This window comes from Centroberyx gerrardi, chromosome 23, assembly GCF_048128805.1.
Source record: "Centroberyx gerrardi isolate f3 chromosome 23, fCenGer3.hap1.cur.20231027, whole genome shotgun sequence".
Lineage (NCBI taxonomy): Eukaryota > Metazoa > Chordata > Actinopteri > Beryciformes > Berycidae > Centroberyx > Centroberyx gerrardi.
The window spans coordinates 14,948,340-14,975,600 of record NC_136019.1 but is presented as its reverse complement, the minus strand read 5'-3'; the positions used below and the strand labels follow the sequence as shown (position 1 = coordinate 14,975,600).

The window sequence follows — 27,261 nt, the reverse complement described above, 5'->3', positions numbered from 1 at the left end:
CATAAATTTACTGTGAAGGTTTCTTTCATGTCCTTGAATGATTAACCGACAATAATAAAATGGTACAGCTGGAAGAAAAGCGAGGGTTGTATTGGTTTATTATGTGTAGTTTACTCAGCCAGATGACACGCAAATATGGTAAAAGAACTGTCATTTATGATCAGGAGTCTGTGTTGATGGCTGTTGTTTTCTCTCCCTGAAGATTACAGAGACAAATAAAAGGGACATTTTCACGGTTTGTGAAAATGTCCATCTGTACTCTGAAATTACACTTGTGCTCCTTTTTCGATTTTCCAGGCAACATGAACTTGTTTTTAAGAGCATATGCCAGTAAAATGAGAGCACTATGCAACTCATTTTGAATAATACACTGTAGATTATACTACAGAAAGTTAAAGGTGTAATTGCATTATAGTCAAAACCATAAATATTGGCACACCGAGGAAACATATTCTTTTTGCTATGCTCACCTTTTGCTTTTCAAATAAAAAAAAAACAGCTCTTTTGGTTCTGGGTATTGATTTATCCTCTGACTTGAATGCAGTTACAATGCAGTTACAGAAAGGACCGTCTTCAGCTCACTGCAGCTCACATACTTTTCCCACCATTGCATCTTTTTAATGATCCAACTAAAATCTCCCTTTTTAAGGAGTTGAATTATGTCTTCTGATTATATATGCCCATAAAAATGTATTTTTCTTTTTAGCGGTTTTGTTCATTTCCTTTTTAAAAAATCGCCATCTCTTCTGTGAAGCTGTGCCTCTGTGAAATACAGTATAGTGTAATATGGGGAGTTGTTAAAACAGTTTGGGTCGAGGCCAGGCTGTGGAGAATGCTTTCAGGTTTGGATCAAAACAGTTTGGCCGGTCCCAACAAAACTCATTCTGGACTCAAGACTGGTCCCACTAACCCTGACCCGAAGAAACTTGATGTTTTGTAATCATTCAGTGTAAAGATCCTGGAACAATTGACTGTTAGACCGGTTTCTGTACTGTTAACATGTTGCAGAACTGGTTAGACTGGTTTCTGTACTGTTAACATGTTGCAGAACTGGTTAGACTGGTTTCTGTTAGACTGGTTTCTGTACTGTTAACATGTTGCAGAACTGGTTAGACTGGTTTATGTTAGACTGGTTTATGCTGTGGCACAGTGCAGCAGGCTGTGGATCTGGTTATACTGGTTCCTATGATAAGAGGTGTTGAGGCCTGATGCATCATTAGTCAGCAGACTGCAGGGAAAAGCATCATACCTTGATCATAACTGCAAATGTCAGACAAATTTTGGCTATTTGCTACGGGCATGGCCTTTCAAAACACACACACACTCACACACACAAACACGCAAACCACACTGCCAGAAGGTGAGCTCGCAGCGTGTGGATTTGCATGTTTGTGTGTATCAAAACGTGATAAAGGTAAGCGGGTTCATGTGGGTGTGTGTTTTTGCACGTTACTCAGCATTTTTTTTTTTTAATTAGTCAAATTGGGCCAGCGTTTTGCCTCTGGCGAAGCAGCAGAGGGAGGGGTGCCGCTGTCTGCGCCGTGCTTGTCTTGCCCGCCACACACACACACACACACACACACACACAACCTTTCTAACTTTGCTCTTTTTCTGACTCACTCTGACACGGGAAACTACTGGGATCTCTCTCTCTAGCTTCTATCCTCTCTCTCTCTCTCTCTCTCTCTCTCTCTGGGTGTTGAAGGGAAGGTGACCGTGATGCAGCGTCTGCCCCGCTTTTTAATATTGACACTTACAGTTTCAAATCAAATTGCCCTCTACCCCCGGTGTCAGGTCGAACACACACACACTCGCTCTCTCCGTTTTATTTTCCTCTGGTGTCGCTGTTGATGGTCTCAGATGAGGACACCCTGTCTGCCACGCAGGCGACAGCGTGTGCGTGTGTGGCTTAAGAGGGGAGAGACCTTATTAACCTTTTTAGCACATACAGCGCCACACACACACACACACACACACACTCCAGTTATCCAGCCTCATTTCACCCCTCTGTGGTTAAAGGGTCTTTATCTGCCTGGTAATAAATGGTGGCAAAGCACTTACATGACAAAAAATAACGCCAACGCACACACTCTGGGCTCAGTCTGTCTCTCTCTTTATCTCTCTCTCTCTCTCTCTCACTTTGCACACACACACAGTAGGAAGCATAAATACATTCGGACATGGACACACACACAGGCACATGCAGGCATATGCACACACCCGCACACACACAGAGTAGGAAAAATAAACACACTCAGACCTGGGCGCACACACATGCACACACACAAACTCAAAGCTTAACACAATGACCTTCCCTCCTCTTGCCCCCTCCTTCCTTCATTTCTCGCTCTCTTTCCCTCCCTCATCAGCATCTATTTGTCTATCTCTCGGTGTGTCAGCGTTCTCTCGCATTTCCCTCCCTCCCTCTCCCTCTCCCTCCCTCTCCACGTCTTTCACACACTCCTTCCATCTTGGGCGATCAGCAGCGTCTGCAGATGGCTCACCAGAAAATGAAAGCGCGAGAGGGGGAGAAGTGGACGAAAGCAGGGATTGCAGGAGAGCGAGACGGAGGGAAACAGAAGGACTCTCAACTGTCTTACCTGCCTACCTCATTTTAACACTGGCCTTGCTCTCTCTCTCTCTCTCTCTCTCTCTCTCTCTCTCTCTCTCTCCCCCCATTTCAAAGTGCTTTATTTCTATAAATGCTGGAGTCCATCTGTAAATGTTGGGCTATTTGTGGGTGCTTAAAAAGCCTGAAAAAGTCCTAAAATATTTAAGTGTTTAAAAAGCATTACACGTCTTAAGTACATTATTTAGATGTCCGAGTTTTCCCCCCATGTTATGCAGATTATTTTATTTATTTAATTACGTTTCATTTTTGGAAGAGTCGGAAGCGCCATGAATTGTGTCGTTTCACCAGAATATGTGAATGAGACTGGCAGTCTTTTATTTATGATTTTTTTTACACTTTTAGTTGCTCACAAGTTTGACCCACATGTGTGTCCCCTCTTTTAATACAGGATGGGGTTAATATAGCCCAACATGTTGAGCTTTGTGTCCCTTAACAGTTAATTTACTTGTGTCTCTTTTCTTTTCCTGGGCATTTATATTTTCAGAAATTTCATTAGCTACATAATATTTGTAGACAAGTTAATCTACCCCCACTTGTATCAATGTTACAGTCTCTCTCTCTCTCTCTTACTGTTTGTCACTTCAGCTTTGTTCCCCATTCTGTCTTGTCTCTTCTGTTAAGTCTTGTGTTTCCTCATACATTTTTTGTCTTTCTAAATGCATTTCCGTCTGTCCCTGGATCTATTGATCTCTCTTCCCCCTCCCTCTCTCGCTCTCTTTCCCTCTGTTTGCTTTGACTTTCTTCTCGGTCTCAAGCTTCTTTTTTTTCCCTCATCGGTTTGTCGTCCATTATTTTCTCTTTATCTCATATGCTGTTTTAAAGGGTTACCTCTCCCGCACCTTTGATCAGCTCCATTGACTCACACATGAACAGCTTTTCATCTTTGGCACGCTCACACACACACACACACTCACTCATGAGCTTGACTTGGGCTTGAACATTTTAAATGAGATAGAGTTCCATCCCAAAATTTCTTTCCAAAGTTGAACTGAACCAAGGGACTGTTGTGTTTTTGTTCATCCATAACCAATTAACACCCCAAATTGCTAAGAATTTGCTGATAATAAACAACTAGCAATTGATGATGTACTATAGATGAACTGCATTGACTCAGACAAATAATGTCATGTAAATTCTTTTCACACATGCACTCTAAACAGACATAAAAGCTTGATGTTTTGTACATGCGTACACACACATATACACTCGCTCTCTTGCTGTGAACCAAGCCCATCTCTGTTCCATATATGTAGTTTTATTATTTATAATATCAAGTCCAGAGAACAATATTGACTTTGGCAAAATCAAATGAAAACAGAAAGGAAACAACAGTAATGGTTAAAAGTCATTATTATTAATGTCATTGGCTCTCTGTTTATAGGCATCTGTTGTGTGTGTATGTGTGTGTGTGGGTGTATGTTTTGTGGTGTCTGTGTTTGCCAGTTTGTGTATTTTGTGCTGTGTGTGTGCTTCTTCAATTTCAGTATTTCTTTTTTTCTTTTTTTTCCTAGTTATAATCAACAGTTTCTCTTCTAGTCATGGAAGATTTTTTGTCCATAACAAAAAATCACACTTTTTTTTATCTTACTGTATTGGATCCTAACATCATTCCCCGAAAACTTTGAAAAACAGAAACACATGGCGCAACAAGTAACATCATTTTATATATATATATACTTTCAAGTTTTCTCTTTTGATTTTTTTTGTTTTTTTTTGTTTCTCTTTCTTGTCAAGAAGTCTCTCAGCGTCTTTGTGGTCTGTGCCAGTGGAACAGTCCCATAATAACTTTTACCAAAGTCTCCCAATGAATAGTCTATATAGAGTGAGTGGTTTCCATGGTGGTTCCGTCAAGTTTTTTTTTTTTTTTTTTCTTTTCTTTTTTTTTTGACTGCTTCCTTTCCAAAAACATTCGCTGACTGGTTGAAAAGTGAATTCACGTGGCACAACTGAGTCTGTGATGTCACAAAAAAAATGAGTTTTGATTCAGACTTTTTCCCCCCTAACGGTCGGCGCTTTCTGACCAAGCTGCGTTGCCGGAAATGGTGATTTTATTCTGAAAATCTCGACTTTGAATGCAAGTCTTACCTTAACCCCACTTTGGCTGGACCTTACGCCCGTCCCTAATATTAGAGATCTATTGAGCAAATGGAGTGATCACTTTTTGAAACTTTTTTTTCCCCCCTTTACAGCATGGACAGAAAGCGATGAACCTTTTTTCTCCACTTGTGGAGTCTGGTTGATTGGGTTGCCTCACACATACATTCATTTACATGTACACACACAAACACACACCCTGTCCCTGTGACCCATCAGTGCATGCACAGTTATGCATCCATTAGCATTAATCCAATTGTTTGGTCCATTACCATCCGACATCCAATATGATCTTGTCTCACCGACACACACACACACACACGCGCTCTCCATCATATACCTGGGGCTCTTCCATTTTGTAATCCATATTGACTCCATTGTAATCCCAATCTCTCTTTCTCTTAATAATGTCTGTGCTCGGCTCGTTCTTTCCGCTCCGTATCGATTGATCGTGTCCGATGCGCCCGACTCTGTATTTATGTTCTCATAATCCGCAGGCACGGCGAGCCGATGCCAAAATCATTGTCCCGCCACAGAGGACACATAAAAGTCACATTCATTGCGTTCGGGGAAAGAGTTTCAAAAACGGGCCGCCATTATCGGAGACAAAAAAACCCCAACAAAAACAGAAATATGTCGTCCAAATCTTTTCTTTTCTGTTGTTACGGTTTCGTCGGAGAAGAGGCTTTTGCCAGTATTATTGGTGGTGTTGTTTGTTTTGATCCGGCGTAAACCCCCGTGTTGTTTTGGGGGCTGGGGGCTCTGGAGAGTTGGAGAGTGTTAGCGAAAGTCTGGTTCTATTAGTGTATAGGCTTTACTGAGATCCACGCTGAGCTCACACTCTCTGTCTCTCTGCTGTCTAACCTTTGCTTTGTTCTATCGCTCTATTGATGTTGTCCTCTCTTTGATTACATCTTTTTCACTCTCTCTCTGTATATATCGCTCATACTATGTCTTTTCATACATCGTCTCCTCTTTATGTTGCTGCGTCTCTTCTCTCTTTTCTTCACTTTGTCTTTTCTTACTTTTTATTTGTCTCTCTGTTCCTCTCAACAACTGAAACTGCAGCTCCAGATTTTATTGTGCCTCGGCGTGAGCTCAGCCTTCTGAGTATTTAAAGAACATTTTAAAACTGTCTCTCGTTAGTTTCGCCCTCTCTCCCCCTTTTCTCCGTCTCATCTCTCTCCCTCCGCTTTTTTTTTTTTTATACCCTTCTCCCTTCAGGTCAACTATAAAGAGCGTCTTGAAAATCTTCACCGCCCTCCCAGGCACACTTTCTCTTCTGCTCTCCATTTTTTTCTCGCCTTCTCCCAGGGAAAATCAAGGAGCCGCACAAGCGAGACTCAATTGTCAATTTTACTCTTCCCCCTCGCTCTGAACTCACAACCTTCCCTCCCTCACCCCCGATCGCTTCATCTCTCCCTCAATTTCTCCTCTCAGCTCAACCTCGTCGCCCTCTTCGAATCAAGATCCTATTCAGACTGTCCTTTCAGAGAATCCTTTATCATTCTCAAGCTTTTTTTCTCCTTTTGCGTTCCATCTCTCCTCCACTCTACACAACACTTTCCTCCAGCTCTTCGGCACTCCTGCCCTCCTTCCCTTTCTCCCTCCCCCTGTCTTTTCCACTGCTCCCTTTCCCAACAATGATCCCAGTGTTGGAGTTGGAGTTAGTGGTGTTATAAGCGTGAATGTATCCCCGTTGGAACTCGCACCGCGGCCCGAAATCCCCGCCGCTTCCGCCCTCGTCGCTGGTCATCGAGGAAGTCGTGCTCGCCGTGGAGGCGCACTGCACCAGCATCCCGTGCAGCGACTGGCTCCGCCTCGTCCAGATGACACTCAGCCGCTTGGCGTAGCTAACGGCGCCGTAGCGTTTGGCGACGGTCGCCGCGGCGTCGGTCGCCAACGCGACAGAGGAACCCATGTCCAGCGAATGCCGCCGTTTGCTAATCCTCCCGGCGGCGGGACTTAGAGGGGATACAGGACTCTGATAGGCCTGCGAGGAGTTCCATTTGTCCCTGCCCCGGGCAGTGATTCTCCAATCCAGGAGCTCGGAGTCTCTCAGGGGCGCGGCCAGGGAGAAACTGGCGCGATTGGTCAGTTCTCGCTCCAGGCGGGGCTTGGGGCGGTCCCTGCAGCGGGATTGACGGGGGAGGGTGGAGGGAGGGGAGGGGGAGTAGTAGAGGGGGGTTCTGTCACTTTCGAGGGTGTATGGAGGAGCCCTCTCCAGCTTTCTCTGTCTCACCACCAAAGCCATCTCCCCACTTGCCCCCGTTGTCGTGGAAACCACGCCCCCGGCCGACAGAAACTGCTCCAGGTTGACTTTGGGCTTGGGCCGGGGCTTTGGAGGGAGTTTCGGGGGCAGAGGGGAAGCAGAGTCGGCCGCCTCCTTCTCCTTCTCCTTCTCCCCTCCCCTCTTGGATGGCAGGCCATTGGGCAGGACCACCATCATCATGTCCCCGGAGCCATTCGATTGGTAGATCCCGCTGCTGTTTCCCCCTTTGTCCCCGCCCCCGACACCTCCTCCCTGGCAGCAAACCCCGCCGCCCGCCTCGCTGCTGCTGTCATGACATATAAGATGGTCGCCGTGGTTACAGACCCGATGACGCACCATGAGCGCCACGGTGAACACCAGCAGGGTGACCACGACCACGCCGCCAACTAGTATGGTCAGGGTACCGCCCAGGAAGTGGGCCTGGAGAGAGCGGCACGCTGGGTAGACGTCCTTGGTGGCGAACGTGGTGCAGCCCAGGACTTTTGTCGCCGCTAGTGACGTGATTGTGTCATCAAAGATGGCCAGCACGCACAGGTTGTAGTCCACCCCCGAAACCAAGTTCTTCAACAGGAATCGGTCGCTGGTGGATGGTAGGATTCTGAAGAGGGAGAGAGAGAGAGAGAGAGAAAGGTAGAGGTCAGTCAAATAAACAAGTATGCGATGCCTGGGATGTAGTGAATCGGTGTTCATCAGTTGAAGTATCAGCAGTAACATGAAGGCTGGCAAAACGAAACAAGGGAGAGATTTTGAGTGAGGCTGAGGGAAGGAGGGGTGAAAGGATGGATAGAAACGATGCGGGAGAGGAACGGGTGAATGCTGCCGTAGGGGAAGAGAGGGAAAATGAGGCTATTGATGGAGAGCGAGCCGAGGGAACATGAAAAGAGAGCTCTCTGTCCGCTCATTTGGAGTGCAAGTGTGCTGTGTGTGTGTGTGCGGGCTTGTACTTGTATCCTTGTCAGAACCAAATGTCTAGCCATTTTGTGGGACCTCACATTGAAAAGAGGCCATTTTAGATTTAACCATCAGGGCTAGAATTACACTTTCTGCAGTTTGGAGAAGGGGTCGGGGGCTGAATATAAGTCAATGGATTGTCCTCAGAAGTGTACAATACAAACGTGGGTGTGTTTTTAGTGTCTTTTGTCTGCAAATGTGTTGCCGCGTGCGTCTGTAATGCGCGAGTGCTTGCGTGGGATAATGACGAGAGAAGTGCTTTGGATGTGTCCTCATTTTAAGTGTACCAGCAGCCGCTAGAACTAACGAATGGGGGAGAGGTGAACGACGGAGAGACAAAGAGAAAAAAGAAATGAAGAGAGGCGGTGATGAAGTACGGAGGAGCAGAGGCTTTGCATAAGTGTGTGTGTGTGCATCATGGTAGAGTTAAGAGTTTGTGTGTGTGTACGCTTGTGTTTGTGCGTGGCATACTGGAGTAGAACAGTGTGTGTGTTTGCTTGTCGGCGTGCGTGTGTCATACTAGAGTAAAGTGTGTGTGTGGGTGACTGTAGCACAGCTCGAGTGTCTGTCGCTGATGGGTCTGACTTTGCCCTCTGCTGTCACACCCTCTGTGGGCAAGTGTGTGTTTGTGTATTTGTGTTTGCCAGCATGAATATTTTGTTAGTGATCTCTTTTTTCTTTCTCTTTCTATCTCCCTCTCTCTCTCTCTCTTTGCCTTTTCATGCTACATCAAAGGGCTTATTTGTATTGGACAACAGACTGTGCTCTTTATATATCTAGTCCTGTCCTCTCTTCTTCTCTTGCTCTCTCTCCTCTCCCCTCCTCTCTCTCCCGAACCATTCCAGCTCCCCTCAGACTTGAGCCACATTCTCAAAATGCCATCCAGTGTGACTCAGATACCAGGGGGAGCCGCTGTATAAGGCCCCTAACTTTCATCCATCTATCATCCATTCATATTAGACAAGAACTTAGCCTACTTGTTGTGTTTTCATTGATAATTTAGAGTTGAATGTTATTGTTACCGTGTTTTAGAGATCATCAAATAAGCTAAGTTAAAATACAGTGGGAGTCATCATAGAAGCCCATTCTATTATTTTCTATTCTATTCTTTCCCAGTGTTGTAAAGTGCATCTTAATAGCTATATTGCTCACTGTTATCCCTCATGCCTTTTCAACAAAATTAGAATTTTCTGAATGATTGTTCTCAATAGCGGAGCAGTTGTGCAGCTTTAATTCACTATTGCCCATGTTGTACATCGTACAGTAAAAAAGTTGTCGTACAGATCAGCATGCTGTGAAACCGGCTACACTGGTTTCTAGGCTGTTTCTTAATTCATTAAGACATGATGCAGCAAAACACCATGAGTGATTTGAGTAGCAGCACTGGCACATAGCTATTTAACAGGACTTTTAATTGCTGACACATGCTCAGAGTGATTTCATAATGAATTACAATGTAACAATGACATGACAGAGCAATGCCATATGAACATCTGACAATACCAGTCCAAATATAATCTGAATGGACATAGCAGGCATTTTCATTAAATTCAGCATTATCCAGTGGTCGTTAGGCCGCCATTTTCCAAACGTTGTCACAAAATCACCAATTAACACACTTCTCAGTGCCGGAGTAGGTGCGTTACCATGGCAAAGGCTCATTATTTGGCTCAACAGTACAACAGCACTTCTGGTGAAAGCGTCTCAAAGTCTCATGTAATATCCACACATGAAGCAAGTCTTCATGACAACACTCACATTCCATAGCAGTCATCCGAGGTGTATTGAATTCAACTCAGCTTTGTCATTTTACTTTACACAAGTGCACAATGAAACAATAATACAGTGCAACAATGCAGCAGTAGAAGAAGAGAGTGTGCTTAAGAGAGGGTAATGAAGCTGATTGCCATCATGCGCAAGGAAACGTCCTAATTATCCATCATAATTCTGTAAATAGTTTCAGATGGAAGCTAAATCCTTAAAGGAACAATAAACAATAACAATAAAAAAAATGTCTTGTGTATTCGATTTGAGAGTTATTGAGAGTTTGAATGTGTCCATCAACTGATGTTCTCATTCAGAGGACACTTATTTCATATGGTGTCAAAGGCAGCTCTGTGGAACGATGGAAATTGAAAATATTTCACAGAGCAATAGCAAAATTGGGAAAAAAGTGGGAAAATATAGGTTTCAAGTAGAGCAATGCGTACGGCATTTTATCAGTCGAAATCAAAACAAAGCGTTACATCCAAATATCTCGGGGATGAAAAACTGAAATGAAAGTCTGTCTCGGGGAATCAATTCCACTGCGGGGTTTGCATAAAACCAGACCAGATGTGTCACTGGAGAAATGCCCCTTTTTTTTAAAGTCCAGTAGTAAAGACGGTGGGTTTTCAATCACATTTCCCCGCATGAAATATGCAGTAAGTGGCACCCGCCACGCCGGGCCCTATCCGCGCTCTGTTTCCGAATAAAAAGCCTCGGTCACATTACAGCCTTATAAAAGGCGCAGAGAAATATTATAGCTGTATCAGTTCATCCAGGGCCTTGATGTGTCTATGTATAATTGATAGATCCCGCGAGGCAGAGACTTGACCATCACTGTGGGGAGCCGGTGTACTCGCCTAGGAAGCTGGTTCTCTGTAACAGAAAGGTTAGATTTAAAACGGGGTTTCTCTCGCTTTGATTCGCCCTCCGTCATGTTCGCGCTCGCCCTTCTCTTTTGCTCGCTGTCCCGTGTCTTTGCTTTTGCCCTTCTTTCCCCCCCCCCCTCACTCACTCTCAAATTGATTAATGTTGCCGATTCAGCGTGCTTTATTGGAATGGATGTTGGAAAAAGAAACCATGTCGCCAAAGCAGTCAAGTACAACTAATGTTTTTAGACATTGAATCCTATTCCATTCCCTCTCTCCTGATATCATACATGGTTATATCATGAATTATGCTGTGCCATGTGAATGTGTGTGTTCATGAATTTAAAAAGACTATGCGCTGAATGCTGTTTTCATTCTGTAATAATGTGGTATATCATAAACTGGGACACAGCATTTTGAAGACTTGGGACTATTCAATCAGTACTCTATTGTGTCACCGTGCCACACACACACACACACACACAGACTCACACGCTGAGTGAGGCCTTGAGTCATTTTTCTAATCCTGCCATTCAATACCCCTTGCTTTATTCACTCTATCCCTCCATCCTTCCCTCTATCCTTCCTTTCAGCGCTTTTTCGATCCTCCCTCCCTTGATCCATCCTCCTCATTCTTCCTTCCATCCGTCTTTTATGAGCGGATTTCCCTCTTTTCCGCTGATCTCTCACTCACTCTTATCTCTCCATCCCTCTATCCTCTGCCCTTTTCATTGCTCCGTAATCGACCATCCTTTCTCTTTCTCCATCCCCCTTTCTCCAAATCTGCCACAGTACACTTTTTATTTTTTTTTTACCCCGTGTTCAACCTCTTTGTTGGCATCTTTTTCCACTCGACTTGCATTTTTTATTCATCTGTTATCTTTCTCTCTGCATATCTCTTCTTTCTCTTTGTCTCTTGCTCTACTTCTCTTACCTCCCATGTATTTCCTGCACGCACCCAATCAGCTCTGTTCGCCACAAATCCTTCAGTAATTCTCACTGGGCGCTCCCTGGTCTCCCAGCCTCTTTCCTCTGTACAGTCATTGTACTGTGTCTCTATTAGCCGCAGCTATAACTGTATACCGTGATTTAGCATCCAAGGTCACTCTCCTCTCCTCTCTCCTCTCATTCCCTCCATCTTTTCTCCCCCTCCTCTCCTCCCATCTTATCATTTTCTCTCCAGTCTGCTTTGCTCTTCCCTCCTCATCGCGCTCTCCCTCCTCCTCTCCTCTCTACTCCCCCCTCTTCTTTTATTTCTTGTCCTCCCTCTCTTCCTCCTCTCTTCTCTCTCTCCCAGCCTTATTTCCCCCCCCCCCCCCCCACCTCCCTCTCTCTATACCATCTCCCTCTCCTCCGCGCCGCCGCCCCTCCCTCCCTCGTGCGCTCGTGAATCACCACTCTTGTTGTTTTTGCCTCGCCGGTGACGACAGAAATAGGCAAACTCACTGAAATATACATGGGTGACCGGACGCATGCATCTTTGATATGCTAATTCCCCACCATTCACCGCATTATGCATTTTTAACCGTATTTATGTGTCCGTTGCCGCCTTTACATGCAAATATGAGGGTCTGCGTGTCCGGGAAACACACGGAATGACATTCGCCTAAATCCTTAGCACTCCTGCGCCTCTGAGACAATGTATGTTCATGAATATAAAGTGTGCTGTAGCATAGCGCCATGTATGAATGTGCATATATAACTGTATCCATGTAATGGTGTGTGTGTGTGTGTGTGTGTGTGTGTGGTTCTCATTTCCATCCTGACATTTGAAGAGACGGCCAAAGTGCTCCCTCACCTATCATACCAACTGGAAATGTGTGTGTCTGTCTGTCTCAGTGCTTCTAATTATGGTTCAATCCTGCAAGGACACACACACACACACACACACACACACACACAGTTGCAGGGCAAAAGTGAAAGAGACAAGGGAGTGCTTTGTTGAAGCTGGTGACACAGAAACGAGTAATTATTAGTACCCGAGAGAGAGAGAGAGAGAGAGAGAGAGAGAGAGGAAAAGAAAGATGGAAAGAGTGATTGTCCCCTTTTCCTCATCCCTCCCTTCCCCTCTTTCTGTCTCATTTCTCTCTCTCTCTCTGTCCTCGTCTCATTCTCTCCCGGCTTTTCCTGGTCTGATGATCTGACACCAAACAAGATGGGGCACAGAGAGAAAACGGGATAGGAGGGAGAGAGAAAGAGATGAGAGAGAGAGAGAAAGAGATAGAGAGAGAGCGAGAGAGGAGGAACAACAAGGCAATTATCTCCTCTTCGGGCTGACATCTATACTGCCCTCGTTTCCTTTCTCTCCATGTCATGTCTTTTGTTCGTTTACCCTCCACTCCGTTTTTGGTCTTGATCCGTCGGTCTGTTTACTGTCTCGTTGGCTGTCTCCCTTGATTTTTGTCTGATCTCTCCTTCTGTTTTCCTTGATCTGTCTGTCTGTCAATCTCTTTTTCTTCCCTCTGGATTTTGTTTCATCCCTCCCCTCCGTCTTTCTGCTTTTCCTTAATCTATCCCCCCCCCCCTCATTCCGCTCTCCCTCGTTTGCCCCGATTTTTGCTTACCATCTCGTTCCCGGTCCTGCTCTGCCTCTCATTTCCTCTCCCTCTTTTGATAACCTCCTGTCTCCTCTCCAATCCTCCAGTATTCATCTGTTGCCTCCGTCATTTCATCTTCATCCCGCCCTCTCACCTTTTCTCCTTGTCTCTTTGCTTCTTCACTTTTTCTCTTCATCTTACTCTGACCCTCCGATAAAAGGCAGCACATGCATCTGAAAGTATCGGCCCCTCTCTCTCGTTCTGCCTTCCTCTGACCCTACTGTATAATATAAGGTGACATATGTATTGAGTGCTGACCCCCTCTCTCTCTCTACCTCCCACTCTCCATCGCGCTGATGCGAGTTGACAAGTGTATTGACAAAGTAGTTTAAGACCTCATTACGTTTTCCCCTGGAGTGCAACTGTCAACCCCCTTTCCTCTGTCCCTCACTCCCTCTCCTTCCTTCCTTGTTTCCTTTCTTCCTCCTTTCCTACCCCATCTCTATTCCTGCCGGTTTCTTCCCTGTCACACCGGTATATCTCTCCCTACATGCTTATCTGTCCTTGCCTGGAGGGATGCACCTATACTGATGTTGGATACCAGGCTAAAATAGGATGTTGGTATCAGTTTCCCCAGTACTAACATATGATAGACATGTGTAACACATCAGAAATCAAAGCAAAGCCACTTGATTTTCTTCCTCTCTCACATATAGAAGGATGTTTGATTGCTCCAATGGAGGGAAAAGGATTATATCCCCATTATAATGACGCCAAGCAAATGTCCATATTCAATACATATAATGAGTCAGATGAGTACTCCTTATCAGCTATTAAAGTTTAGTATTCTGAGTCATTCTCCGCAGCGAATGAGTGGTATCGCCGTGCACCTAATTTTCCATTTTTCCCTCTTTTTAATCTTTTCATTTCCTTCTCCTTTTGAGACTTTTTTCCCTCTGCTCTCGTCTGTCTGGCTGTCACTGTGTTCCTGCCCTGTGGCTGTCAACGTCTCACCCTGTCCTTTTTAACTCCGTCCCCCCTCCTCTCTTTCTACCTTCCTCTCATTATTTCTTAAACTCTGTTTGATTCTCTCCCTCTCCTCTTTCTCTCTCTGCGTGATTCTTTCTTTGCCCATCAAAGTTGGTGCCAAACCTGGCACTTTTAGTGCCCAGTGGGAAGGCCGTCCCGTTGGGATTTGGGCAAAATTGTGAAAATTGTCAAAACACTGACTCTCCTGCCTGCAAGCTTAGAAGAAAATTTGGTACCCAAGAGGAGCATTTTAGCTCTAAAAGGTACAAGTAACATAAGTGGTGCCCCCTGAGCTCCATCAGTGATGCATAAGCTGTTGGAAACTTTCATTCAAAACTGATAGACGCCATAAAAAAAAAAAGAAAATGATCAAAAATCGAAACAAATTATGGTGCTGCAATTTACAGATTATTAGGTGACTGACTGGATCCTCTATATTTCAGAGAGGTTGAATAATGAACTTTAACTTTAACATTAATTACAGCATGGATACTGTACCGTTTTACAAATTAACTCTTCAATTCATACCCACATGGACCCGTATGGAAACGTATGCAGAAAATGTCCAAAATTCAACATTTTTAACACCAACGAGGGCTCAAAAGAAATGACAACTCGGTAGTGGCTCACATTCAAGCAGCAGGCTTAGCAAATCCCTGGTTATTCTATTGCTGTGCTTCTCAGAATATCTTAACACCAACTCACATTAGAGGATCAGGCAGATTTTCTTGCGATCAAATCAAAGTGCTGTGACATTATGGCGAAGCCCGGGGCCGGGCGGCTTAGTGACTGTGTCAGGACGGCTGAGGGTGACGGGGTGAGCGGTTCCCCCGAGCGGGCCGCCCGGCCGGCCGGCGTCCCACCTGGCACTGTCACGCGCGCCGTCAAAATTAGACAAGCCGGGCTGAAATGGTGGCTGGTGTTGTTGAGCGTGCGGCTGGCCTTTAAAGGAGATAAAATGTGGCAGCTACCCGATCTGTTCTCCCCCCTCTCTCTCTCTCTCTCAATCCATTCCTCCCCTTTTTTTTTTCCCTCTGATACTAGATGCTTGTTTCTTTCCTCATAGGCGCTTTCACTCTCTGTCTGTCTCTCTCTCTCTCTCTATATATATCTCTATCTCTCTCTCTATCTCTCACACTTTCTGTCTTTCCTTGCCTTCGATCTTTCAGACCTCTCTCGTTCTGGCTGCCCTCTCAATTTCCCCTCTTTCTGTCTCTCTCTGCCGCCTCCTCCTCAATTCAATTCAGCTGGGTTGATAAGGGTTTTCTCCTCCCGCTAAAGCAGACACACGGCAGCGGCAACAATAAACAACAACAAAAAACTGAACAGAAATCGCAGATAAAAAACATGAAATCTCTCTCTCCGTCCTCGCCCGTCTTTCATTGTATAACCCCGGCTCCCTCTGGTCGCCCTCTCGTATTCCTGTTCCCTCCCTCTCGCTGGGTGGTATAATATTGCGGTTGGCACTGGCATGTTGATGGTATCATAGAAATCTATAGTGGAAATCCCCTGCTGCATTGTGGTATGTTTCGTTTCGAATGCAGCCCCCCTCCGTTTTCTCTCTATCTCTCCTCTGAGACCAATTTCCTCCCTCCCGCAAAGCCTTTCCTGTCTGACTTCTTGTCTCCTTTGTCACCCTCCCTCCCTCCTTTCTAATTCAGTTAGCGTCTATATCTTTTTTTTTTAAGCTAGCCACTGTATCTATCTCTGTCCTTCGAGACAGTTTTCCCCTTCCTCTGTTTTTTTTAATTTCGTTTTTTGGCTTCCCTCTGCGGTGCGGTTTCTTTGGAGGGGTTTAGTCAAACTGAGGATCGCTTCCTCTCCTCTCCTGTGACACCGGTCGCCTTGGCTCAGTCTTTCTCGTTTATCTCCTCTCTCTGTCCCCTATCTCGGCCTGTGTCTCTCTCTCTCCATATCAGCATTTTGTTGTGGCGCTCCTCCATCCCCACTGCCATTGCATTATTTTTTATTTAAAGTTTGTCCCCTCAGAGATGACAGTTTACCTCTCCCTCCACTTTTTTTTTACCAAATTCAGCCAGGGCAACTGGATCTGTGACACTTAAGTTAATTTTTTGCAAACACTGTTCTTTTCTGAGCAGTATGCAATTAATAAAATGAAGCAAAACTTGTATTGCTGTGAAAATTTTACTTCTATCTATACTTTTGTCTATAAATCTCCACACTATAGCTTTGATCTCATAATGCAGTGCATCATTTTGATGACATTACACGATGGGAGAACTTAATTTGTGTTTTTCATCTATAAGTTTGCATGGACTGCTGCCATACAGTGATGTGTGTATAGCAGTATATACAGTACAATATATATACAGTATATGTACTGTATAAGACTGTATATAATAAGCTACTGTATGATCTGTTTGCTTAATGTTCAGTTGCTAACATTAGCTAGCAAGCCAGCTAGCCTATCATTAGCGTATTCTCCATAGAAGAGATGAAGGCAGCTGATCACCTAGGGAGCCAGAGAGCTGAGATCACATTCAAATAAATTGATGATTAATTAGCTCTCTACATGTAATCGCTACAGATGCGTCATGGGACTGTGCAGAGTCTGTACAGCTTGTCTGTTACGGTTTGGCGTTTCAGTGGGACACCTCTCTCTTTCCCTCCATCCTTTCATCCGTCTGACCCTCTCTCCGGCTGTGAAGTGCTTTTCTGCGGGGCTTTAGCTAAACCACCTCTCCTCCCTTTCCTCCTCCTCCTGCTCCCTCATCGCATTATCCCTTCTTCTTTAGTCTTTAAGGACTACTGCACATCTCTCTCTCTTTCTCTCTATTACCCCAACTTTCTGTCTCCATCTTTCTCTCTATTACTTACCTCCTTCCAAGTACTTCCTCCCTCTCTTTCTCTCTCTCTCCGATTCCATACTTGAGTATATTTGAAGGTGTGTACACTCACATCTCCTCTCTGTGGTCGATTTAAATGCCTCTCCTCCCTCTCTTCACCCTTGCTCCCTTGCTCTCTCCTTGAGGGCCATTTGCCCCGCCCATCTCTCTCCTTTCCCCTCACTGCCTGTCAGTCTCTCTCCTTTCACCCATCCTCCTTTTATCTCAGTCTCTCCCAAGGCGACGTGGGTAGCTAGACTTCCACTCCTATCTTCTCTCCTTCCCTCAATCCCTCTCTTCCTCCTTTGAAATCTCTAAGGCCTCGCTCCAATCTTAAAATTCCTCCATCCCCTCCGCCTCCGTGCATCACTCAAACTATTTCTGTTTCCTCTCCCATCCCTCCTTCTACCTCCTTTCCTCTGTCGTCCATCCAGCTTTGCCTTCCTTCCTTCCTTCCTTCTGACAATACCCACAAACTGTTCCTCCATTCATCCACCCATCCCCCTTTCTTCGCTATCCTCCTCCTGTGATATAATTAGCTCTCTACACCTTCTCAATACTATTTACAACTTAACACCATTGAATCCCTGCACCAACTAAGAATGAATTCAGAAACAAACACATGAATAATGCCACAACAGCTAGCCCTCTATCCCCTCCTACCTCCCTCTCTCCCTCTATGCCTTCAATCCTCGCCCTTACTGTTCCAGCCACTGTTGCGCTGTAGTGACAACCACACACACAAATGTTTTATCATCCCATACTTGTCAATTCAGAGCCAACAAACAAGGAATGCATATGTATGGGAAATGGCATTATTCATGTAATACTAAGTAGCTTGAACTCAAACCTACTGTGGCGTGTTTTCGAAGGACAAGTTCCTCATCCTTACATCACTCTCTCTGGACTTTTACCTCTATCTTCCCATTTCACCCCTTTCTCCCTCTCCTCCCTCCCTCCATCCTCCCTCAATCCACCCATTCTTTCCTCTATTGCCCTCTTTCTCCCTCCCCCTCTCCATTTCAAACTCTCCATCGCTCTCTCTCTCTCTCTCTCTGCGTCTACTCATACTTAAGTAGTTGGGCTTTACAGTGATGGGGATAAATGTTTCATCACTCATTCCTCGCTGTCTGAACACACGCAAAAAATGTAAAATTTGTGAAATCTCATTTTCCATGTAAAATGACAAGGTGTTACAGACACGCTGTTGGACTGCTTTGCTTTGATTTGTTCCTCTCTCTGCTCTTTTCAGCTCAATCTATCCCTACATCCATCCATCCATCCTTCCCTCTTTTTAGTGGGCCCACAGCTATGTGTACCGTCTGACAGTGATGCATAGAAACAGTGGGGCAAGTTGTTCAACTTTGTCCAGGCTTTCGTGGCAGGCAAACTTGTTTTTCACCTCATATTTTCCCTAAAATGCACACGGTGGGGTGGGTCTCTTAAATAATTGGTGCTAACAAGGATAACGTTGCCACCCTACACCTCAAATCCCTATTCTGTATAAATGTTTGATTATTTTTCTGCCTGTGAGAGCCTCGCAAGTAAACATGGAAATGGAAGTGAGAGGAGGTTTCATTTTAAATGTGAAATGATGTGGCTCACTGCCGGCTTAAATGTTTAGTTACTGCAATTTAAAAAGGACATGTCGTGCAAACATCTTGGATTACTTTTCAAACTGGCACATTAATACTGACACATGCTATGTCAATAGATGTTGCTATGGACACACTGCGTTCGAGCGTTCAAGCCACCCTGCCGCACATTTCCAGACAGTTTCTCGCCCCCCTGTATCCCCCAACCTTCATCCACACGTCCTTCCATCCCTCCCTCATCCATATGCACCAGCTATCCAACTGTTGAGCGTTGGTGTCATGCAGTGATGGAGATAAATGATTAACTACCTCCGTCCCCCCCATCCCTTCATCTCTCTCCCCATCCATCCTTCCCTTGAGCTATCCACCCCGTCCATGTACAAGGTTAACAGTTGCAGAACTGTAGTTTCATGCCGTGATGGATAAATATTTGAGGAGTGTTGTACCAAAAACGAGAGATCCACCATTTAGGAGGGGAAAAGAGACAGCGCCTGTCACAAAATGATTGCTGGTTACATGTGGGAGAAGGGCCGTCACTGCAGGACACTAACGGATACCTAGTGACAAGTGTGTAACAAACCTGATAAGGTAACAAGTTTGGAAGAGGCAGGTTTTGTGCTGCAGTATACAAGAAAAGCCTTCTCAGCAGTGTCTGTAGTACTAATGCAGGAGTGTGTGAGGAGTGTGTAAAGTATAGTAAAAGTTGAGCTGACCTGTAGATGAGGGTCTCATCGGCGGTGCAGTTGTACTGTATCTGATACATCCAGACGAGGTAAGCCCCAGACAAACGCCCTAAATCCCATCGGACCTGAGCCGAGGTCGACGTAATCCCCTGTACTCCCACCATCCTCGCTTCCTCCTCCTCCTCCTCGTCCCCCTCGTCGTCCTCCATGCTCCCTCCATCTGCCCTCTCCCCTTCCGAAGCCCTGCCGCTGTCGTCCTCGTCGTCCCCCCCTCCGCCTCTCCTGCCGTCCTCCGCCTCTCCGACGCGTCCTCCCCCGTTGTTAATCCCTCCGTTTTTCCCCGTGCTGATATCCGAGGAGCCCGGATCGGTCCGTAAAATCCCATTGGTCACGTTCCCATTGTTCTTGGTATTCCCGCTATTACTCCCCGTGTTCCCGCCTCCTCCGCCCCGGTGGGGCAGTGGGATTATCTTCAGGTCCACCGTGGCAGTCGCTTCCCCCGCCGCGTTTATCGCGATACATGTGTATGCCCCGTCATCCCGGGCAACGGTCACCAAGATATCCAAGGTCCCATTGCTGAAGGAGCTGGTCCGGGACGAGTTGGCGACGATGCGGTCGTCGGGTGAAACCCAGTGGACTACTGGCTCGGGGTCGCCGATGGAGCGGCACTTTAGCGTGGCTCGCTGGCCTTCCAGGACCCACAGCTTGTGGGTGTGCCGGGTGATGAGAGGTGGCTCGCACGTGAACTCCTCCTCAGGGATGGACCAGAAATACCTGGGAGAGAGAGGGAGGGAGAGCAGAATCACTTTTTTGGTCATGGTCAGGAATGTGTCTCGTTTCGTCTCTCCCTCGTGGATTAGAGAGATTAATGTAATAAATGAACCTAAAGATGCATGAGCTGTCGTCTATCAAGTTAGCGTCAAAGTTCAGCAACTCGCCACATTCTGAACAATTTCCCATGCTACTCTGCAGAGAACAGGATGAAGCAAAGACTAATTAATGGTGACAGCAGTGGCAGATGACAACAACAGATGCTCATTTTCCTGCTCAGTCCTTTGCTTTCACTGGATACTTTTCACTACAGGGACTGACCAGAAATACCTGTGAGAGAGGTGGAGGGATGGAGGGAGGGAGACGGAAGAGAGGCAGAGAGATCAGAATGACTTCATTGGTCAAGTACAGGGATTTGTCTTGATGATGTTGCAGAGGAATATCGACCACTTACTGAGTGTCACAGAACAGTGACGCACATGGTCAGGACCTCACATACAGTCCAGAGGGATAGTATAAGATATTCCATTAGACATTAGACTTAATGTATCATTTCACATATAACTTTGCATTGCTGAGACAGGAATAGCGGAAGTTAGGAAGAAAATAATCTACTCTGTCATTTCTTTCTCATCTATTCTTTTTCTCTCTTTGAATCACTGAGGCATTTTTGATGTCAAAGGATTAGGATGAGAAAGTATTATTGGTTAGACAGACAACAATCATCATTTGTGAGGAGTGAGTCAGTATCCAGTGATCAATCAACAATGTTTACCGTCCAGCCAGGTGAGGAGGCGTGGCGCAGGTCTCCATGTCGTCTCCACGGATGAGCCGCCGTAACCATAGCAACTCGCAGTTGCAGTGCAGCGGGTTCCCCCCAAAGTTCAGGCTTATGACAGCATTGTAGGGGGTTGGGCTTATCGCGCCTGTCTGGGACCTGATGACGACAAAAGAGTTGAAGATGCAATCCAGAATATACACCAGTTTGACTTGTAGATGGAAATAAGCTTTTTGGGCCTTTCTTACCCCATCGTAAAGCAAAATAGGTTTATTTTAGCTCAGTGTTTTCAAGTATTAACAATGTAAGAACACTGTCCAACCAAGTCAAATATAAGAAACCTTTTTTCCTGTTATTTACGATTGTGCCTTTTCCAGAATTGCTGCAACTTCACATTTCCCCTTCTGTGCAACTTGTTATGCCTTTAAAACATTTTAAACTGTGTTTTTGATGTTATTTCACTATTAGAGGAGAAGTAGAAAAGAGACAAAAGAACTTGGCTATAAAATAGTGCGTTCTTGGCACCAATGAGTTTATAACAGCTTGCTGCTTAAAATGGGAGAAACAAGTGATGGTCCAAAGCAGGCTGTTAACCTACCCAGGAGCCATGCTCAACAGAAGTGCTCTTATGAGCATCTCGCATCAGGCTTGGGCAAAATAAAAATTGTAATAACTTGCAAACATGGAGGAAAACTATACTCTGTTGGTCTTACTTTATAAGCAGATTCTCTTTTGAGGTATTTTTTTCACAAATTGTAAAATATTTCTTGGCATAATGGTACCAGTAGGATTACCTCAAAAACCCTGTTTGTTAATTGTTCTACAGCAAGCTCTCAATATTTGAAAGGAGTCCAGTTAAACAAGTAGGTTCAATACATGGGTATTAGGTTTACATGATTATTTGTTTTACATAATTTTAATGCAATGTAGAAGCAGGAATAGGGATGGGTAACTGAATCAAAATCAGTATAGATGACACAATGGGCTATAAGTAACAAAAGTATTGTACATTTCTTTGGCCAGGCTTTGGTAAAAGTTGAATAATTTGATATATAGTACATTGATAACAGCAGGCTTCCAATGAAGCAGCAAATGCAACGAGGAGGAACAGGTGGTACCGAGTAAATATAGAAGAAAAAATAAAAAAACTATAAAAGACGGGAGGGAGGGAGGTAGTTGGAGGCCGCTGTATAGAGCTCTCCCATGGCTACGTACAGAGATAAAAAGCACAGGTGGGTAATTTCAAATGACAGGGTTTTGTAAAGCTCTCCAATGGCGCATGCAGCATGGAGTATAATGAAAAACAAGATTAAAAGAGAAGATGAAGAAAGGAATCTAAAGGATAGAACAGCCGTGCCAGACTTAAGAAGCTGTTTATGGCAGCGTTAAGATTCAACTGAAAATTTGAGTTGGACTGCATATAGCTGTCTGCAACAAGCCGCAGCCTCACTTCAATATGACAACGGAATACAGAAGTGAACTAAAACGAGACAAGAGGAATTTAACTCAACAGAACAGGAGAGGAAAGGCCTTGGCATGCTTGGAAGCAGCAAGATAAATGCCATGATAAAGGGGCAATATTAATGAGATATTTTGTCAGCCATTATGGCTAATAGTAATTTTGGATTATCTTTCTTCCTCATAATAATCCACATTGTCTTTTATGGAATTATCTTAATTGCACACTGTCTCAATATTGTCTCTATAGCATGGCTTTAAGATAATACAGGTATTTGTGTATTGGCTTTCAAAAGGACGGATGGTATCTTTCCACTAAGCTGCTTTTGAAAAACAAAAAGCCAAGGTTGACAAAGACAAAGGCTGAGACCTACCTGGCAAAGAGGGGATCAGGGGGCAAAGTCCGCAGCCTGTTGGAGGTCATATCCAGCCTGGCGAGCTTATACAGCTCCCCAAAGACCCCCTCTGCTATGTGGTCTATCAGGTTATGGTCCAGGTTCAGCGTGTGGAGACTGGCCATGTTCTGAATGGACTCCCACGGCACTCTGCAGCAAGACATAAAGAGATGTGAAGACATTAATGTGAGATTTGCTTCATGGCGTTTCATGTAATAGTTTTTGTTTACACCGAGCAGACCGGCCATGTACTCTCGACTGCTGTGGTGCGGGAGAGAGAAGAAATGAGAGGATATATCTTAGAAGTAATGGGCTGACAGCCGTGAACACAGATTCCCCACTGTGATGATCAATCTCCCTCCTGAGTAAAAGAGATTAATGTAAGAAATTAACCTAAGTACAGTACCCCTGCGCTACTATACGATCCGTCACGTCACGGTCAAAGTTCACTCTCTATATTCCGAACAGCTTCCTCTGTTACTCTGCAGAAAACGGGACAAAGCAAAGGCTAATTAATTGTGACAGCAATGACAGGCAACGACAACGGCAGATGCTCATTTTCTTCCTCATCCTCCTATTTCTCTGGGTTTTCACAAGTCCCATCTGTGGCCCGTCGCTGCGGTCATTTAGTATTCCTCATTGTAAGCATTCCTTTTAGTACAGTTTTGTAGACAAATTGGTATGAGTCAAAATCGCCCATAGCGAGAACCAGCAGAAGAGGATAAATGTTAAGGAATACACTATTTTTAGAAAATGAGAGTTATGCACCGAGATTGGTAGTCGTTTCATCTCTGCGTTCTGTATTTATTCAGTTCAACACAGTGCATGCTTTCGCTTTAGCACATTGTATGTTTAGCGGAGGATATAAATTTGCTCATCTCCAAAGCACTGAAGTTCACTCAGTACTGAACATACAGAGGAGAACCTGCTACTAGTCTTAATATCACACATCAGTAAGTTAATTAAGATCTTATTTGGCAAAAATAAATAAACTTAATGACCTCAGGCAACATTTTAAGTCGACTGACACATTTTCCAGTCTGTTTTTGAGATCGCTGTACCTTATAGCCCACTATACTACCCGTATGATTTTGTCAAGACTGCAAATTTGCCATATAAATGGACTTAAAATATTGCCTGTATATGATGACCTTGATGGTCTATTAGTGCATCTAAGTTCAGGTTGTGGAGTCTTGCTATATTCTGAATCGCTTCATGAGAGAGAGGAGAGAAAGTCAGAGAGAATGAAAAGTAATGACAGCTACGACAGACAACAACAACAGATGTTCACTTTCTTTGTCTATAGCATGTCTGCGCAATAGATGTGATAGAGAGAGAGGTACAAGGCTTAATGATTTATTAAATTATGTTCTTGGTTTAGATGAGAGGGAGAGACAAACAGAAGGCTGGAGGGGGATGTTGTAATACAAAGATGCCTCATTGATATGGTCCATTAATTATTTGTCCACAATCATGTAAAGCCTGGATACATGACAGAAGTGTCATATTTGGGCAATGAAGACGGGTAAGGGTGCCAAAAGTCATGACCAATAGTTTGTCATTACACTTTTATTCAAAAATACCCATCCTTGCTGTGTTGCACATCTCCATTGCCCCAGAAAGTTGCCTATGTATCCTCACTTGTGGTTCCATCAGATGTGAATGATCAAAAATGCTCTGTAAAGCACTGTAGATACAACTGCTTAAAGTGCTTTATGAATAAATTCAACATGCAGGAGGAACCAAATTCTGCTCAAGTTTCCTTCACCATCAAATTAACAAGGTGGGTTGAGCCACCTGGATGAGCTTCCACCCTGCCTAAAAAGAACTGTTTCATCAAACACTTGTCCCATGACCTATTGCCTGCTGAGGCCCTTTTGACCCTGATAAGAAACAGTCCTAGGTCATGCAGGCTCACTTTGAACAACATCTCATTCTGCACAGACTCCCCTCGATAACTCGTAACGGAAGACAAACAGCAGTTGTTAATGTATGCATCATTAAAACTCTTTACACTTTTCTTATGTCTTGGTGGAGGTTGGAGAGAGGCCAGGGAGCTCCTGTAGAGGAGACAAATGAAACATCTTAATCAGAACTGACAGCCAAAAGCTGCTGAATTCATCAACGCAGTGGGACACTGTGGAGAGAATAGAGGATTGGTAGAAAATATCACCATTGTTCTGAGTTATTTAGTCTAGAGGAATAGAAGAGAGATGTTTAAATGTCTCCATTCAGTGAGCTCATGTGTACATTCATTTTTAGGAAAATCAAGGACAGAGGAAATTAGGGCCTCATTAAAATGAATTTTCTTTCAGTTTCATGAGCTTTTAGTCTACCTCCTAGTCTCAGCAGTGTGAGCCTGGTTCTTTTCACTGTGTTTGCAGACTCTTGATCATACACGACACTCCAGTGAGCCTTGGAATTCAGTTCAGTTCAGTTCAGAGTAGTTTTTGTAACGGAGAAGAGCAAGGGAATGCAGAGTAAAAGCTGAACAGAATAGAGGCGAGTGGAATGTCAACGGTTACCTTCTTAGGTTGTTGTAGGACATGTCCAGGTCCTCAAGTGAAACCAAGAAGTCGTCAAAGGCCTGGACGGAGACTTTGACCAGCTGGTTGTTGTTGACGATCAGGTGTTGTAGATTCACCAGTCCTGCGAGGTCTCGGGGTCCCAGTGTTGTCAAGCGATTACCTAGACACACAAATAATAGCTGCTGTCATTTCTTGCCACGCTACTTGACCACTAAGCTGCTTATTTTGCGTATTGCTGCATATTTTATTATCAATCTGAACAAATCACTGCTGCGGCTCACCATCCAGATGCAGCGACCGCAAGCTCTCCAGATCAGCGAAGGCCATTGGTCGAATCAGGTGGATGGTGTTCCGCGACAGGGTCAGGTCCACCAAGCCGCTCATGTTGACAAAGTCGATCCCGCCCACTTCCGTGATAAAGTTGTCGGCCAGCCGCAGTTCGACGGTGCGCCGGTCGACGTGCGGGGGGACGAACAGGAGGCCCTTGTCGGCGCAGAGCGTGCTGAGTGACTCCGAGAGGTTTCGACAGACGCAGTGGAAGGGACAGGCGGAGACCACGCCCCACGTCTCCCCCGCTCCAATCAGAGACGGCAGCAGGCAGCATGTGACCAGGGTCAGCCAGTGAAAAGCCGGGAAAGGGACCGAGTCGGGAAGCGTTCTTTTCGTAGTCCTGGGGCAGCCGCAGTGGACTAGATGGGTGGAAGTGGAGGAGGAGGAGGAGGAGGAAGAGGTTGAAGAGGAGATGGAGGAGATATGGAGAGGGGGAAGAAGAGGAAGAGAGAGGCTGGATGGAGGGAAGAGGGAGGGGAAGGGAGACTGTTCTGCCTTTTGTTTGGGGTGGAGGTGTGTGCGGGATGGGTGATTTTGTCTGCGGGGATTGAGGGGTGGGGGGACAGGCATGGTAGAACGCCTGGCTATCCACAGACCTAGAGACGGAGAGAGAGAGAGAGAGGAGGGAGAGAAAAAAAGGAGCAGAATGGGTTTTAGACTCATTCCCTGGGTCAGACGGTGTTATATAAGAGATGTCTGGTGAAGTGTGTGTTTGTGTGTCTAGTTTCAAGTCTTCCACCTACTCTTGACTAGACAAAGCTGGAATAAGAGCTTGCTCTGTGTGTGTGTGTGTGTGTGTGTGTGTGTGCCTGCGCCTCATCTTTAATGAGTACCACTCTACGACAGTGTCCACTTGGTGCTTATAGTATAAAAAAATCCAGCGTTGAGTAATGGTTGACTCCCCTGCAACACACACTCACTTTCTTGCCATACCTCTTACATACACACTTGCAAGCACACAAAGAGCCCTGTGTACCTCTTATCACTACAGACAGCTCATTGCCTAGCAACAACATCCCAAAAGACTGAACACAGCCAGTCCCCATAGTAACCGTTACCTAGAAGCCTGCGAGAGGGGATTAGACAACAGTGTTATAACACAGAACCTGGTTTCTTAAGACTGTGGGTCAGGGAATCAAATTGGGTCACCAGCCTATCAGCCTTGCTTCCAAAGTAAGACTCAAGTCAAGTAGTGAGCTCAATGTAGGTCTCCGCTAACTACACTACAGCTGAAACAGTCTGTAGGGGACAGTGCAGTATAGCACATACAGGCAGGTCCCACTGCCAGCTCCAACCAACAGGAACGCTCCCAGTAAACACATGAAAGTGTGGGATTACTGAATATACATCCTTATGCACATCCTAAATGAAGCTATGAGCTAATAGGTATGGACATGAGTCACTTCCTATGAAATGGGCGGCTGATTGGCATGCATAATAGTCGTCATAGCAACCGTAACCTAGATACAGAGAGAGTGACAGCGAGTGTTGATAACAACAGTCACAGTGGCGGTGACTAGAGAGAGAGAGAGAGAGGAGACAGAGAAGGAGATGGTGAGTCAGAGAGAGAGAGAGAGACTAACACCAAAAGAGAAAGACGGCTGTGTTTTTGTGTTGAACGTTCTGGAAACCTCTGCAGTGGAGTGATGTGCCCAGGGCATGGTGATTACATAGTGATATATAATGTATGCAACCTAATACTTTGAGTAACGACCGGACATATAAGCAT

The 27,261-nt window shown here is 45.1% G+C and overlaps 2 protein-coding genes across 2 annotated transcripts in view; one reads left to right on the top strand and one right to left on the bottom strand.

The window, feature by feature from the left end:
• LOC139917252 (pyruvate carboxylase, mitochondrial-like) overlaps nt 1-27,261 on the top strand; it is a 281,612-nt gene that overhangs the window by 157,211 nt on the left and 97,140 nt on the right. The window lies entirely within an intron of this gene.
• LOC139917251 (leucine-rich repeat and fibronectin type-III domain-containing protein 4) lies at nt 6,279-26,102 on the bottom strand. The gene is made up of 6 exons (XM_071906341.2): nt 25,484-26,102; nt 25,200-25,362; nt 22,654-22,824; nt 20,819-20,980; nt 19,303-20,046; nt 6,279-7,596 (listed from the first exon to the last, which is right to left on the bottom strand). The coding sequence occupies exons 1-6, from the start codon at nt 26,100-26,102 to the stop codon at nt 6,279-6,281; spliced, it is 3,177 nt and encodes a 1,058-aa protein (XP_071762442.2).

Bases quoted from the DNA above. Each gene is read 5' to 3' on its own strand.
- LOC139917251 (XM_071906341.2), bottom strand. From the start codon at position 26,102: ATGCCTGTCCCCCCACCCCTCAATCCCCGCAGACAAAATCACCCATCC. The intron at 25,363-25,483 runs GTGAGCCGCAGC...TTGTGTGTCTAG, and splicing joins GCGGTCGCTGCATCTGGATG to GTAATCGCTTGACAACACTG. The intron at 7,597-19,302 runs GTCAGCTCAACT...CTCCCTCTTCAG, and splicing joins GATGAGACCCTCATCTACAG to AATCCTACCATCCACCAGCG.